Here is a 14746-nt window from a genome sequence, read left to right on the forward strand (position 1 = left end):
CTCCACCGCAGGGACCAGTCTAAATTAAGCTCCAGGTAAAATATTTCCCCCTCAGAAAGTCCCTGCTCAGGAGGTGGTACTTTTTCAAAGTTCAGGACCTTTGGGGAGTGGAAATTGGGTGCTGACCATGCTGATTGGTTGAGTGCACGCAGCATTTTTTTTTTCCCAACCACCATTTTTCTGTTGCGGTGCATACAGTAACATTTTTTTATTGCGATTCGAATCAACTCGAAGGGGTTTCTTAAAAAATACGAAGGATGGACCGAGGACGAGGTTCAGGCTTTAATAAGTATTTATGTCGAGGATGAAATGCAGCGGGAACTGGAAACGGCGACCCGTAGTAAAAAAGTATACTTAAAAATATCAAGTGGGTTAAGCGAGCTGGGCAATGTTCACACTGGAAAACAGCACAGAGAGAAGATCATGAGCGTGCGTTCATCTCAGTTATCTCCGCAATAGCTGATAAAATCCATTTGCTTACATCAAGTATGGGGCAGTGGTGGCTTGGCGGTTAAGGCTCTGGGTTACTGATCGGAAGAACTGCCACCCTGCCACTGTTGGGCCCTTGAGCAAGGCCCTTAACCCTCTCTGCTCCAGGGGTGCCGTATCATGGCTAACCCCGCGCTCTGACCCCAGCTTCCTGACAGGCTGGGGTATGCGAAGAAAACAATTTCACTGTGCTCTACTGTATATGTGACCAATAAAGACTCATTAAGTCTAGCATTATGAGCATTCTGAATTCGCTTTACTACCATTGCTAGTCTCTTTTTCAGCGTTTTCCCGTTAGCAAAGCATTACATCACAATCAACAGCAGCACAGCTTGAGTCTCCTCCATGCTTCTTCTTGTTGTTGCAGTGTCGTTATCAGATCTCAGAAAATAGACCGTCCATTTTTAAAACACGAACCTTTATCCAAAGATGAATCGAACCCGGGCTGCGGCAATGAGAGCACTGAATCCTAACCACTAAACCACCAGTTTGGTTGCAGCAAGCTCTTTTGTTACTGTTCAAAGGTTTGTGTTCCAATCAGAGCCTGCTATGTGTTTTTATGAGCTGAGCAAACATTTTACATCACATCATTAAAATCAGTTTACATTGTGTCAATAATCAGATTGATTGTAGCATACTTCGAGGCTTCATATCCTTGCCAAGGGCCTGTCGCGTGCAGTCATACATCACCGGACTAATTTGCCTAATCTTCACGGTACTTTAGACCGCAATGGAAACGCAGACAACAAAGGTCTGGAGGAACCAAATGGTCTCTTGAAAAAAGGGACTAAAGCCACTGCACAGTACGACTCAACTCGGCTCGCTTTACTTTGCTTGCTTTTCCATTGCAGTTTAGTGCCACCTCAACGTGGGCGGCATCTTCCACTCGCCTTCAGGCTGGAACAATGTTGTATTATCGAAGCCCTGTACAAATACACGGTCAGGCCGTATTCCAAATGCCTTTCCTGTTCACTGAACACGGACACTATTAAGGATGTAAAATAACGGCGTTCTAGAACCTACGTAGTGCTCGATATGACTACGTTAGATTCATCTGTGACAGGAGTGACTTCGATAAATGCCTGATTGGAAATCGGTAACGAGCAAGATGTAAAAATCTAAGACAGAAACCTTTGTTGTAATTTTATCTGTAATGAGATAAATGATACATAATTTTCGATTAATAGAATATTACCATACGCAAAGTATGTATTAAATGACACATTTATTCGGTCACAATACAGAACCACTCGTTAAGGAGAATTCCCTACTCCCTCAGTGCGTGGCTCACATTTAGTATCGGCTCGGTTTGCTTGGTACCTCGACTGCGGTGGTACTAAAAAAAAGTACCAAGTACCAGGTACTATTCACAGTGGAAAGCCCCCAAAAAGCGAGCAGAGTTGAGTCGAGCCGTACTGTGGAAAAGTGCCATAATTGTTCCAGGTAATTTCGGTGGATATGTGGCTACAGTTGCAGAGTCAAATGTATGGTCTTAATGCGGTCTAGATTACAGAATGAGGACATTGAATGAGCACACTGAAATACTTACATCACACTCATTGCAATAGTAGGCTGGTTCGTCTTTTACTCTGCTTTGGTAAGAGATCTTCTTCCCTGCAGCTACCAGCTGGTCTCTCAGAATTTGAATGTGCTTCAGGGACTGCAGGAGGCAGTGTCTGAGAATGGACAAGAAAGTTATCAAGTACAGTTCACACTCAGGGTACAGTACATACGAATTAGGAATATTTAATATCATTTGACTTAAACACCTTATTGAAATATGATTTTTTTTTTAAATTTACCTTAAACAGAATCACTTTAAAATTACACACGCAGTAACCATTATGATGTTTCTTGTTACTATGTGTAGCAGATACTCACTTAATCATCTTGTAAATTCCGGAGTCTGTAATTTTCACCGTGCGAGCGATATTCCAGGAAACATGAATCATGGGCACAATGGACTTGACCTTCTTCACCTCATTCCATTCAAATCTTTCCAGAGCCAACTGGTACTGGTATGCTTAAAGCACAATAAAATGTACACAGTCACAAGAGTGCAAAAGAAAGGCTACTGAAGAGTTACTGAATTATTGTGTCTTTACATGTGTTTTATTTGACTCCATTAATATAGGTTCCCAAAATGCCCAGTATTATTTATATCCAGTCTGGCTGCTAGGTGAAACGTACCATTCAGAGGACCCACGTTCCATGCAATGTTATTGCACCAACCCACAGCCTGGACCCAATGCACAGTGCCTGCATTGATCCACACCAAGTCTCCAGGCCTCTGGATGAAGCGGTACACTGGGATATTGGCATTGTAGAGATCTTCCAACACTGGCCACCATGAGCCAGTTAAATAATCCACTCCATGCCTGAAAGTGATCATGGTAAAAATGCAACCAATCAGATAATATTTCTAACAGACAAACCCAAAACTAGAGCCCAAATGTGTGCAAACTTGATTATATGAAATGGGTTAAACTGCTTATAACCTAATTTGACATTAGGCAGATTTAATCTAAAATACTAGGATCATACTCATCTTTTCATTTTCAAAATATTTGGTCAAATTTCCATGATGAAAATGCTGAGTCAGTGATTGAATTGAGTAACATGGTTTCTTACTTCTCACAGATATCACTGATGGATTCCCAGTAGTCATCATGGACAGCAAACCACTCACAGTCTCCGGGGCCAATGTTAATGTTCACAGAGCAGAAATTATTATTCTCCTGGTGACCTAGGTACACGCATATGAAAATAGACACATACATATTAATCACAAGCCAAACAATATGCATATTTCTTTTGTCTAGGTAACACTTACTGTATACTGGGTTGGCAGTGTATTAGGTACACCTACCATTTATGTGCACTTTATAAGAATACATCAAATGATCAACTGATGTATTCTGGTCCTGAAGTACCCGCTGTCCTGCACATGGTTTCCCTGCTCTAACACTTCAACTCAGGAAAGGCTGATTAGGTGAATCGGGTGTATTGGGAGCAGGGAAAACAGTAACATATGCAGAACAGGTGATACTCCAGCAGGAGGGTTGGGAACCTGTGCTTGACTGTGTTCCTTAATCAAAAGAGCAACACCTCCCCCAAAATTTGACCTAGATTTACCTGACAAAATCACCAATGAATGTAGACAAAGCAAAGTGTACATATTAAACTGGTAACTCAGTGTATGCATCATTAAAACACACACACACACACACACACACACACACACACGTAAACACCCACCTGGTGTGCGACTGCCAGGGACCTTCATGTAAAGCTGTACAGTGTTCATGCCTAGGATGGTGTGGCCTACATGACTGAGCATATTGCCACTGGAGGACACACGCATGAATGCTGGCAACTTCTGTAGCTCCTGTAGCTGGGGCTTCCACCTGAAAACAAACAAAATATACATTTAATAACGGGAATACAAACTACTGAAGTCGTTTTACATGTCCAACATCCTTTGGTTCAAAAATGTGACAAATGGTTCTGAATGTATTGGACATGTATTAGACTTTAAATTGCTAAATAGATTAGGTCTCTAGAACCAAACCTTCCCTAGCAAATTTTTTTTTTTAGTATGACAAATATAAGATACTATACACAAGTAGTTTTCTTACCTCTTGTGATCAGAGAGGTCAATGTTAGTACCAAATTTGATGATTTTCCCCACAGGTTTCTGCTCTGAGCTGAGATAAAAGCACAGGAAAGAATGCATGGTAGGGTGATTAAATAAAAGTATAAAACAACGAGATCTCAATATTGGCTGATGAAAAACATGCTTCAAATGGTCTATTTTAATTAGCTTAAAATACCTGGAGGTTGAGGGGTTATTGCCGGTGCTGTCTGAGTTAACGACAGGTTTCTTCTCATCTTCATCATCAAAATCCTCATCACTGTCTTTCTCTTCCTGTGGGAAGAGACAAACAAAACGGAGTGATTTCGACTGAACAAATACTTGAAAACTGATTCAGTGTTATGGTTTAAAAAAAAAAAAAAGAGACTAATATTACTCAAACATTAAAAAGTTAATCTGACCTGTAGGCTTTCCTGGAAGCTGGAGGCCTGGTACTGGGCATATTTGGCTATGGTGGTGTGTGATCGGCTGCTCTCACATGGCCAGATTTGCCCAGTGCCACTGGGATCCCAGTTCTCATCAGCTGGCTGCTGCACCTGAGTCCTCACCTCCACTGCATGTTCTGCATTTGCCTCCACCAGTGACTTTGTGGAGAAGAGACCCAAATCTGTATCCAGAGCAAAATCAAAAGGGGAGGCACAATCACAACCCATGCAATTATTGAACAAAGTTTTTTGAATATTGACCTCCTTGTCAGGAAAGGAAATACTGATGCTGCACTTTGTATGGTACTCACTCAGTCTGAGAGAGCCTGCTAGTCCTCTGATGACAGTAATGGGGTTCTTGGGGTCTGTGCAGAACTGAAGTAGCACAGGAGAGAAAGCATCCCTCTTGCTCTCCAGCTGTAATGGAAAATGGCAGAATATCAAGACCATTATACTCTTTTGTCTTATTTAGAGTACACATGGCTACTCTTTCTACTGTATTTGTAGCATTCAATCATATATTTTACGTAGCAACAACTATAATAAAACAAGAAGCCATGTGTTTGTGTTTATGATGCACTTACATAGATACTTGGTGTGGGAGGGTTGAGCTTTTCCCGTGGGATAGGATGCTCCATGGTCATAACAGGTTTCACAGAGAAAGATGGAAGTAGATAGGACTCTCTGAATTTCCCCTTAGCACGGGCACCCCTGAAACCAATAAGTCTTGCTTAATATTCACTTTTAACACTTAATATTTATTTGGCCTGTAGCAAGTCAAAGTAATCCTTAGCATAGCTGTAGTTCTTGGATTGGATCCTTAGGGTCAGGATTTCTAACTCTCATAGCAAGTGAACTTAGTAACAAGTTGCTAAGAATACCTATATTGAACAATTGTCACTATCACTCACTTGCATGATCTGATGATTTCACTGGCTGTGTTTTTGATGGTGATTTCACCTAATGGAATTCTCTTCTCCTCAACTTCAGAGGCAATGAAGGTTTCTCTGTCTCCACTTTCCACTTTAATCAGACGAATCTTCAGCTCTTTGGGTGGACCATCTGTCAGAGCCTTTAACTTCTGGAAGTCTGCAGAACCCAATGCAGGTGCAGACAATGTATGATCCAATGAAGAACTTCCTGATTTAATACTCTTCTCCTTGTTCCGGCATACCCATTCTTCCTTTTCACCTCCTTCCTCTTTCTTTTTCTTTCCTTCTCTTTCTTTCTCCCAGAGCTCCTTTTTCTGACCATCTATGTGGGCCCTTTTCTCTTTGTGTGGTTTGCCTTCCTTGTGCCTTCGGCTTGAACTTGATGATGAAGAGAGGGACATATTTTCTTGTTTTTCTCTGTGTTTTTTCTTTTTCTCTTTCCTTTCCTCATGTTTTTTACTACTGCTGCTGCGTTTATGCTTCTTCTCCTGGTTACAGTCCCACTCTCTCTTCCTGTCTTTCTCAGGTATGTGCAGCATCTGATTCTTACTGCGGTCTGATGATGCCACTGAAGGGAGATTGTGTCGGTTTAGCATCACCTCACAACTACGACCCAGCTCTGCAAGCGATGATTCTGAGATTGTTATGAGCTTGGGCTTCCTCTCAACCTCTGTGGAATCCTTTACAATACTAGGAACTTCTTCATCAATCAGCCCCTTTCTCATTCCTTCTTCCTCCTCACATCCAGAGAGATTCGACTGGCAGACTGAAACATCTCCTTTTCTTTCTGGTGTTGATCCTGATGGTGAGAGAGGATGGGTTTGTTCGGAGGTAGAATTAATTGAGGATTGAGCTTGATGGTTAAAGCCTGGGTGATTGGTTGAACCTGATGTGGGAGAAGTGCTTTGTTGTCTGCAGATATCTGGGCCCAATGAAAGTGATGATGAGTATTTCACTCCTACCAGAGCTGAAGGAGGTGGTCGACCAAATGGCCCTCCACGGTAGGCATACTTCTGGCTCTCCAGCATAGAGGCTAAGTTTTTAAACATGCTGTTCACACCTGTCTGATGCAGGTGTGGCCTCATAGGAGGTGGAGAATAGGAAGGTGTATCGTCTTCTTGTTCTGCCTCTTCCTCATCCTCCTCACACTCACTCTTCACTCCCTCAGATAGTCCATATAGCTTGGCCAAGTCACTATGGCGATAACTACTTCCTGTGATGCCAACACCACTATCTTGAGATTGAGTACTGACAATACTGTCAGATTTTTGGATGATTTTTAGTGTATCCTCCTCTTCCTCAAGCGAAGACGTACGGCTGCAAGGAGATGCCAAAGATCCCTGACGACTCAGGACAGGTGGGCTAGCGTGCGTGTCAGTTGAATAATCCTCTGTAGATGGCCGTTTCAGAGCAGGCATGAGGTCAGGTGCAAACGAATAACTCTTTATCGGTGCCACTGTAAGAGAAAATGGTAGCTCTGGGTCAGGCTGCCCACCACTCTGGCCAGAGTATAGATCCTCCTCCTTCTTAATGGACTCATCCAACATCTTCATAATGTTTGCCAAACCATCAGGTAAAAGCTCAGACGGTTCCTCCTCAAACTGGGCACTATCTGAATCCCCAGTGGAGCTACTGGAACTGTTGCCTAAACTGCCTAGCCCACAACTTGCCTGCTTGGGGAGATTGGCTGGACTTGTATCTTTTGGTAAGGAAGATGGCAGAGTGTCCTTGGGAAAGGCCTGGTAGAGTTTGGGGGGTTCTCGCAGGTTTGGAGGGTTTGAGACAGAGCCCATAGCCTTGATGTTATGAGAGCTCTTCTGCATGGTAGAGACTTTGGATGAACAGGCAGAATCTGTTGGGACAAGTTTGGAGGAATATATAGATGTAGGAATCCCTGAGGTGTTCTGTGAAGTAGGAGTGATCGAAGCATTCCATTGCTCTCTCTGCCTCTGCTTTTCACGGGCATAGTCTGTTTGAGGGGTGAGAGGAGGTGGTCGAGACCTTTCTACAGGATTTGCACCAGGTGCCAACTGAAGTGTAGGCACACCTCTCCTGCTCAGCCAAGGTGGGGATGTCTGGGTTGGTGGTGAAACCGTGGAAGGTGTAATGGCTGGAGACAGGCATGGAGGGGGTGGATCAGTAGCACTATTTGACAGCAAGCTCTCCAGATTCTCAGCTGCAGATTCATTTACCTTTTCGCTTCCTACTATATGCTCCCTGTTGTGTTTTCTCTCCTCTTTTTCCAGTTCCTTCCTTCTCTCTTCAGCTCGCATATGGTCATGAAGCTCAGCATCAAGCTTTTCGAGTGCTTCCTCAATGGACTGGGGGCTAGAGATGGTAGGTTGATTACATGGCCTTTGATATGTCTGGGCAGGTGGCACCTGAGATAAGACTGGGGCTGCCTGGTGAGGCAGTTCATGATGCAAAGAGTCAGACTGTTGTTGATGGGCTGTGTTCACAGTGACAGACACTGCAGGCTGTGTGTGATGAAGGGGTGAACTTGTAGCCTGCAAGAGGTTGTCAATGGCCTTGCTGGTGATAACACTATTTCCTGATCTCTGAAACCCTGAGCTGAGAGAGGAAGGAGCTGAGGACACTTTTGGGGTGTAATGGGGTCTGTCCTGCCCTTGATAGGGTAGATGGGGTTCCTGATGCTGACTTTTTGCCTTCTGTTGGTGGTTTGGATGGCTTACAGCACCAGACTGAGCTCTCCGATATTCCTGGCGTGGGAGACCTTGTTCAGATGGAGTCGTATTGGGGTTTGAGAGTAGCGTTGAATGGTGTGCAGTCTTCCAGCTTTTAATGGTGCTCACCACAGAGCCGTTAGTAGAGGGCACTGTGGAGGTGATGACTGGTTCCCGAGCCTGAGAGGTGCCTTCATCCTGACTCTGCCCAGTTCTACTCTGCAGCTGCAGAGGTGAAGGGGAAACCTGAGAGTCCACTGATCTTTGATAATGACCCAGCTCCTAGAAAACAGATAAGATTGTAAACATATAAAATCATAAAGTGATTTTAATAAAACCAAAATTTAGCTGACATATTTCATTAAATTTGCATGTAATATATTTAGTTTCTGTTTAACTATTTTCTCCTGAATTGTACACTCACTGAGGCCTGGTTATCATGTCTGATCTGGCTCCTCCAGGGCTTATGAGGGTTGCATTGAGGTGCTGAGGACTGTGTCCTGCTGTTGGAAGAGGGGCTGGTGGTGGGAACCAGCCCTGGATGGGGCTGGAATTTGGGGTGGCTGTAAGGCACGGCGGTGTGGTGTGCTGGTGTGGGGACAGGGCCTTCTCTATCAGCCAAGGACGATGAAGGTTGTGGCAGGGGTGCCTGGCTGCCTGTAGACCTCACCCTAGAAGGATGCACTTTGTAGGTGGGAATGACCTGGTGCTCCCCTGGAGTCTGAGCAGAAGGCTTGTTGTTAGGAAAGGGGTATGTTGGTTGGTGGAGGTGGACATTGTGAGAGGAGGACCCCAAAGACTGTGGTGATTGAGAAGGCTTAACGGTTTGAGGCGGAGGACCACGGCCTTGTTCATAACCCCTGGCAGAAGTGGTGGGAGGTGGAGAGATGGGTGAAGGTTTGGAGGATGGGAACAGTTTGTAACTGCAGTCACCCGTGTCTTGTTTGCCCAAGTCCTGTAAACAGTGAATGCGGTGAATTAACATATTAGATTAATGGCCATATTCGACACTAAACTAACATTGTACTGTAAAGCTAATTAGGGAATTAAAGACCAAAATAAGGTGCAGATGATATAGAATCTTACTCACAATAAATTTTACTAACCTGAAACTCATTGTGGTCAATCTTGCATTCTACTGGGGTCCAAGTTGTTGCCCCCTTTTGCAGAGGGGGATAATGGGACTGAGGTTGCTGCAGCAAGGGCAGTGAAGTTCCCACTGACCCTGAGTATTGGTGGGTGCCTATCATGCGCTACAAAAGACAGAAATTTTCAAGCACTAATAAGCATCACAAACAGTAAGTACCCCATTACCAGGATAAAACATCTATGATAGACTAGCAAGTGTTCTAAAACTAAATGTCATGAATACCAATTGTAAGTGAATTACATAATGCTCTGATTTATAAAAAAGTTTTTATTTAAAGGCTTTTATACCATGTAGGTAATGAGGTAACCAGAATAAGAATAAGTGAAAGGCTTTGTTATTAGACAGCTGACCAGGTAGCGGTGCTCCCTACCTGTTCTGAGTCTGAACTCCTCTTCCTCTTGCTTGGGCTGGGACAGTCCTCATTAGGCCTGTTTATGGAAAGAGGGGTGTGCTGGATGACCGAGTGCTCTGCCAGAGGGGGTGCGGGCCGCTTTAAGTGTCCAGCATGAGAGTAATGGCCCCTGGGTGGTTGTTGCTGCTGCTGTTGAGAATGTTCCCACAAGTCTGGGATTGGAGGCATAGGCCTGGAACCATGTTGCAAAGGAGGGGGACCATACTAGGAGAAAGAGGGCATTAAACATTAAAACATTCATGTACTTACCATCCCACAAAGCTGAAAAACCTGTTATAAGAGTGCATGTGTGACCCTCGCATACAGGCTGAGAGGGAACTGGTAACACTTCACTGAGCAATAAAAACACTACTAAACTTGTCACTTTATCTAAATTTAGGCTTCTAATAACCTTCAATATTATCTTAGTAAGCCCTGCCCACAATTCACACCTTAAGGGAGACTGAAATTACTCTTGATTAACCACCTGAGAGAACTAATTAGCATAGACTAACAAACACTTCCAAGCAACACTACAGAATCAACAATATTATACAATACAGCAATTCTAGTGGCAAGAAACTAGATCTAATCAAGTCAAGTAGATAGTACACAAAAGTCAGACTCCTACCTTACTAGTAGATAATAAATTCAAACAGGCAGACAGTATATATTTGGAATGGCAATGAACTGCAATATTACACTTTTCTTACCTTTAACAGCTGGTTGGCTCGAGCTGTGAGGTGTGCAGGCGGTCCAGCATTGTATCCGTTGTGCAAACGGGAATGATCCTCACTGGGCAATGGCTCATAATGCTGACCAAGTGGATCCCATGGCCGGGGAGGGGCTGGGGGCACCCGCAGATCCCTGTGTAACCCTGGCAAGGCCTGTGATAGGTCCAGCTTTTCCCCTCCACGTGCCAGTGGCCTGGGGAACACAACCAGAATTTTGTGTAAGATTTTATTTAACACTAGGTAAACTGTAATCATGTATGTTCTCAAACACTTACCCACTGTTGTAAAATTTACTTGGATGATTTAGTCCTGTCATGTGATTGGGTGGGGGGTGAGGGAGGAACTGAGGTTGACCACCAGGCGAGCACCTGTAAGAAAATTGGGAATGACCAATAGCAACATTCACAGCATGTTCACTAATCGTTTTGCAGAAAAAAGAGGTCAGTTTCAGAAATTGTGAGTATTTACATATGATAAAAATGGAGTCAACCTGAAGACAAACACCAGCTTGTCTATGTACAGGTGCGTGGTATTAAGAGATATGGAGGTATAGCTACCTGGAGGGAGGAGGCCAGGCACGACCACCCATGGGAGCCCATGGTCCCCGGTTGAGTCCATCCAGAGGGAAAGGGTCCCGTGAGCTGCGTGCGCCAAATTTTTCCACTGTGTGATGCATCCAGCCTGCAACATAAATGATCATCATCTATTTATATACAGGAAAATTCTAGATTATTAAAAAGTTATAATAATAGAAAATGCTATAACTTAGTATTTTTTCATGAATCTTACCCATTACAAAATAATTGCTTTCTAGTAGATCATTTTAAATCTTAACTAAAATTAAGATTAATATTATAAAACTGGTAATATTATAAACCAAAACTTGTATTAATTATATGAGAAAACCTGAGTGAAAACTGCTTTCCCAATTCAGGTCTGACCATTAAAAATCACAGCTAATCTAATTTATTAAAATAACATACTCTACTTATTCAGCCTCCGAGTAGAATAACCAAATTAAGCTGCAACACTTTACTTGACTCCCACATCAACTAATGTCCTTATGAGCCTTAAAAACTTGAGTAAGCCAAAAACATAAGATGACTCTCTCTCTCTCTCTCTAATATATTATATATGCGTTTTAGCCTGTGTGTTGATTTTAGTTACTTACCACACTAGCTTTGTGTGTGAAGCCCTCCACAGCAGCAGAGAGAGGGCCACACACTAACACTCAAGTTGTTTGGAGATCTGCAGAAATAAACAAAAAATACACCACATTAGAAATGAACAGATTTGAAGCCCATATACAACATTCATTAAGAAACACTTCTTAGACCTTTGATGAAGCTGTTAGTGAGTGTTAGGAAGAGGTAAATTGGCTAAAGTGAGAAAATGCAAAAAGAAGAAATGTTATACACTTATACAAATAAAATCTGTTTGCTTAGCTTGCATGATTGTTGAGGAAATATCTCAATTATTTATAAATGTCAAAACTGTCTTCTTGTGTAAACTAACGCATCAGAAATGACTGTTCAGACTGCTATAATAATTTTGTAGCTAGCTCATCAGCACAGTTCTCTGCACATGACATGGCAAAAATATGTTTAAATGCCACTATTTTTAACATCCTCTAATAAACAAATTCAAAATATACAATTAAGTAACCAAAAGGTCTCTATAATCAACACATTACTGTCAAATGATCTCAGTTTATCAAATCATTTGTAACACTTGATCTCAACAAAGAAAAGACTCAGCATTAATACTGCAAGCGGCATGTAGGGGGCAGTAAGTGTGCGTTTGAGTGCGAGTGTGTGCGAGTGCATGAGTGGAGCACAGATGGACTAGTGGTAGTTCACCTACAGGAAGAGTGTACTGAGGTCATTGTAAACCTTCCTGGGGCCTCCTGGCACATGAGAGAGAAACAGGGGGGAGGGAGAAGCAGAGGGCCCTTTGGAGTCTAGCCAGCAGTGTGTGAGGTGTGTGTGTGTTTGCACACTTGTGCAAGCATATAGCCTTCTGTTGAGCTTTGACTATGTGGTGGTGTTCTGCTCCACACCAATGCTAATCTTATTAGGCCTGGGATATATTTGCAAATCGGGGAAGGGGGTGTATAATGAGTAAACAATAGAAGTGCTAAATGGGATGGACTTTGTGTATAAAGTCTAAAATACTCTTAAAAAAAAAAAAATAAATAAAAAATAATAAATTAAAAAAACCCTTAAATTACAGCGCTCTCCTGGAGAGAACGGGCCATGTTCATATCAAACACCCACACACTCCTTCTTACACGACCAAATCAATCAATCACTCACTCACTCACTCACTCAGAGCAAATTAAAACAAATTTTACATATGAGTCACTCTTATTCAACACTTATTATAAGATAGCTGTGTGACATGCGCGCACACAGCAAGTGTATGGATGACACATCATTGTTCAACAGAGCGTGTGTGTGTGTGTGTGTGTGAGAGAGAGAGAGAGAGCGAGAGAGAGAGAGCGAGAGAGAGAGAGAGATTTGAGCCTGCACTGCCCACATTACCACCCATTCTCCATGGCTCTGTGCTATTTCAAATCCTCCGTGATATTTTAGGATCTGGGAAAGACAGAAATAATCGTGACGTTGCTGTTCAATGCTGCTCCTACTATTTCACAGTAAGCTGTTGTCTAGATCTCAAGGCTCAGGGAACACACACACAGTCACGATTTTCAACCTCTCAATTTAGCATCTACTGTCTGCGAATAGCTGTGACTGTTGGAAGTCATGCTGCTGAATTATACTGGCTGAAATTACTGAAGAGAGGTCATTTGGGTTATCATTTTCACTTTTTTCCATTTCAGCTCTTCAAATTACTGGTGTTTGAGATTTGACCATCTATACCATACACAACTTGGAACAAACCATTTGACTAATAAACTCAATCTAAAGGTTTCCTTTAGTTAAAGGTGCAGTTGCTAATATTAAAAAGCCGTTCTAGACCTGTAATCATCATAACATCAAGAGAAAAAACAAACCTGGCTTACAATGTTGTCATACATCTGACTGCCTTTTATTTCAGGCTTCTATTGACAGAATTTCTGGCCCAGAAATTAGCTCCACCCTTAACCCATACACAACTGTTATGCTCTGCAACTTTTTTCATAAAAGGTATGTCATTTTAAACATGGTGTGGGAGGTCGGTTTGCGGAAAAGTTTGTCAGTGGGTAGCTTTGTGCTTTGAAAATACACACAGCTGCTTTAAACAAACTACAGATCTCTAGTATTATAGGATAATCAAATAAAAAGTGTAGAGTTCCATATTTATTACAACTGCAGGAAACTGAAATCAAGAAGAGGATGCAAAAATGAAGGCACTGGATCTGCACACACACACACACACACACAGACACATACACATACACACATACACACACACACACCTGTGAAAGCGCTTGTGTTATATGGCTGGAGAGGAAAGGGTTGGGGTACAAAAGCCAACTATCATGTGAACAATTCAGCAGAGAGAGGAAGAGCAAGGTTAAGGGTTTCTTGGTTAAGAGCAAGATAGAAATATAAATGTGTTTTTTGTGTGCATGTTCATGTTTCTAGGTTAATGTTGTTGTTAATGCTGTATCTGATTCTAGGTAAGTGATACAGAGAAAGACATTCACAAAAGACAGACGGAGGAAGTGAGTGACTGGAGTCCCATTTAGTCAGAGGGTATTAATAGACTACACACAGCTTACTCACTACTGAAACTAGTCCAGAATCTGCTTACATGCAGAAAAGTCAGCTTCTCACTGACACACTGAATAATCAAAAGAACCAAAATCTCAGCTACTATATGCTAGCCGAGCCTCCTGTAAACTTAGCCACATCTTCTTATGACATTATCATCACACACAATCATTTCCAGTGAAGCATATTATCTTTAAAAGTTCAAGAGAGAAAGTATAAAATACAGACATATACTCTTTTAGCTTCCATCCAGTTAAGTGTTATCATAACTTACCTACGTGCTCGTAATAGAGGTCATGAAAGACAGTCATATAAGACAGTCATATGACAGAATAAGAGACCAAAACAGACAACACTAGCCTTCTGCAATCAAGCACCATTTTTAATATTGTGTATATGTGTTTGAAGCATAACTGGGGAAACCCCTGTGAGTCAGATAATGGAGACTACAGGGTTTACCCCAAAAGACTCCGCCTATGACATGCTTACATGCTCTTTACGGTCAGGTGACTGGGGGCGACCACTGTGATGGCGTCGGGAATTTCTCGACAAGTGTTGCGTCATCGA

At 42.5% G+C, this 14746-nt stretch overlaps 1 protein-coding gene across 3 annotated transcripts in view; it reads right to left on the minus strand.

Annotated features, from left to right (window-relative positions):
* The window catches only part of kdm6ba (lysine (K)-specific demethylase 6B, a), a 93577-nt gene that overhangs the window by 4408 nt on the left and 74423 nt on the right, over nt 1-14746 (minus strand). For all 3 annotated transcript variants that reach the window (XM_053629347.1, XM_053629349.1, XM_053629348.1), the window contains 18 exons: nt 11632-11708; nt 11018-11141; nt 10736-10828; nt 10440-10653; nt 9706-9951; nt 9292-9438; nt 8610-9140; nt 5481-8467; nt 5154-5280; nt 4881-4986; nt 4546-4751; nt 4323-4417; nt 4128-4196; nt 3748-3896; nt 3121-3235; nt 2680-2867; nt 2371-2512; nt 2039-2165 (listed from right to left, as the gene is read on the minus strand). In XM_053629347.1, coding sequence (XP_053485322.1) covers nt 2039-2165; nt 2371-2512; nt 2680-2867; nt 3121-3235; nt 3748-3896; nt 4128-4196; nt 4323-4417; nt 4546-4751; nt 4881-4986; nt 5154-5280; nt 5481-8467; nt 8610-9140; nt 9292-9438; nt 9706-9951; nt 10440-10653; nt 10736-10828; nt 11018-11136 — 5661 coding nt within the window. In that variant the 5' untranslated portion in view covers nt 11137-11141; nt 11632-11708. The remainder of the gene's footprint in view (nt 1-2038; nt 2166-2370; nt 2513-2679; nt 2868-3120; nt 3236-3747; nt 3897-4127; nt 4197-4322; nt 4418-4545; nt 4752-4880; nt 4987-5153; nt 5281-5480; nt 8468-8609; nt 9141-9291; nt 9439-9705; nt 9952-10439; nt 10654-10735; nt 10829-11017; nt 11142-11631; nt 11709-14746) is intronic.

This window comes from Ictalurus furcatus, chromosome 7 (assembly GCF_023375685.1).
Source record: "Ictalurus furcatus strain D&B chromosome 7, Billie_1.0, whole genome shotgun sequence".
NCBI classification, from domain to species: Eukaryota; Metazoa; Chordata; class Actinopteri; order Siluriformes; family Ictaluridae; genus Ictalurus; species Ictalurus furcatus.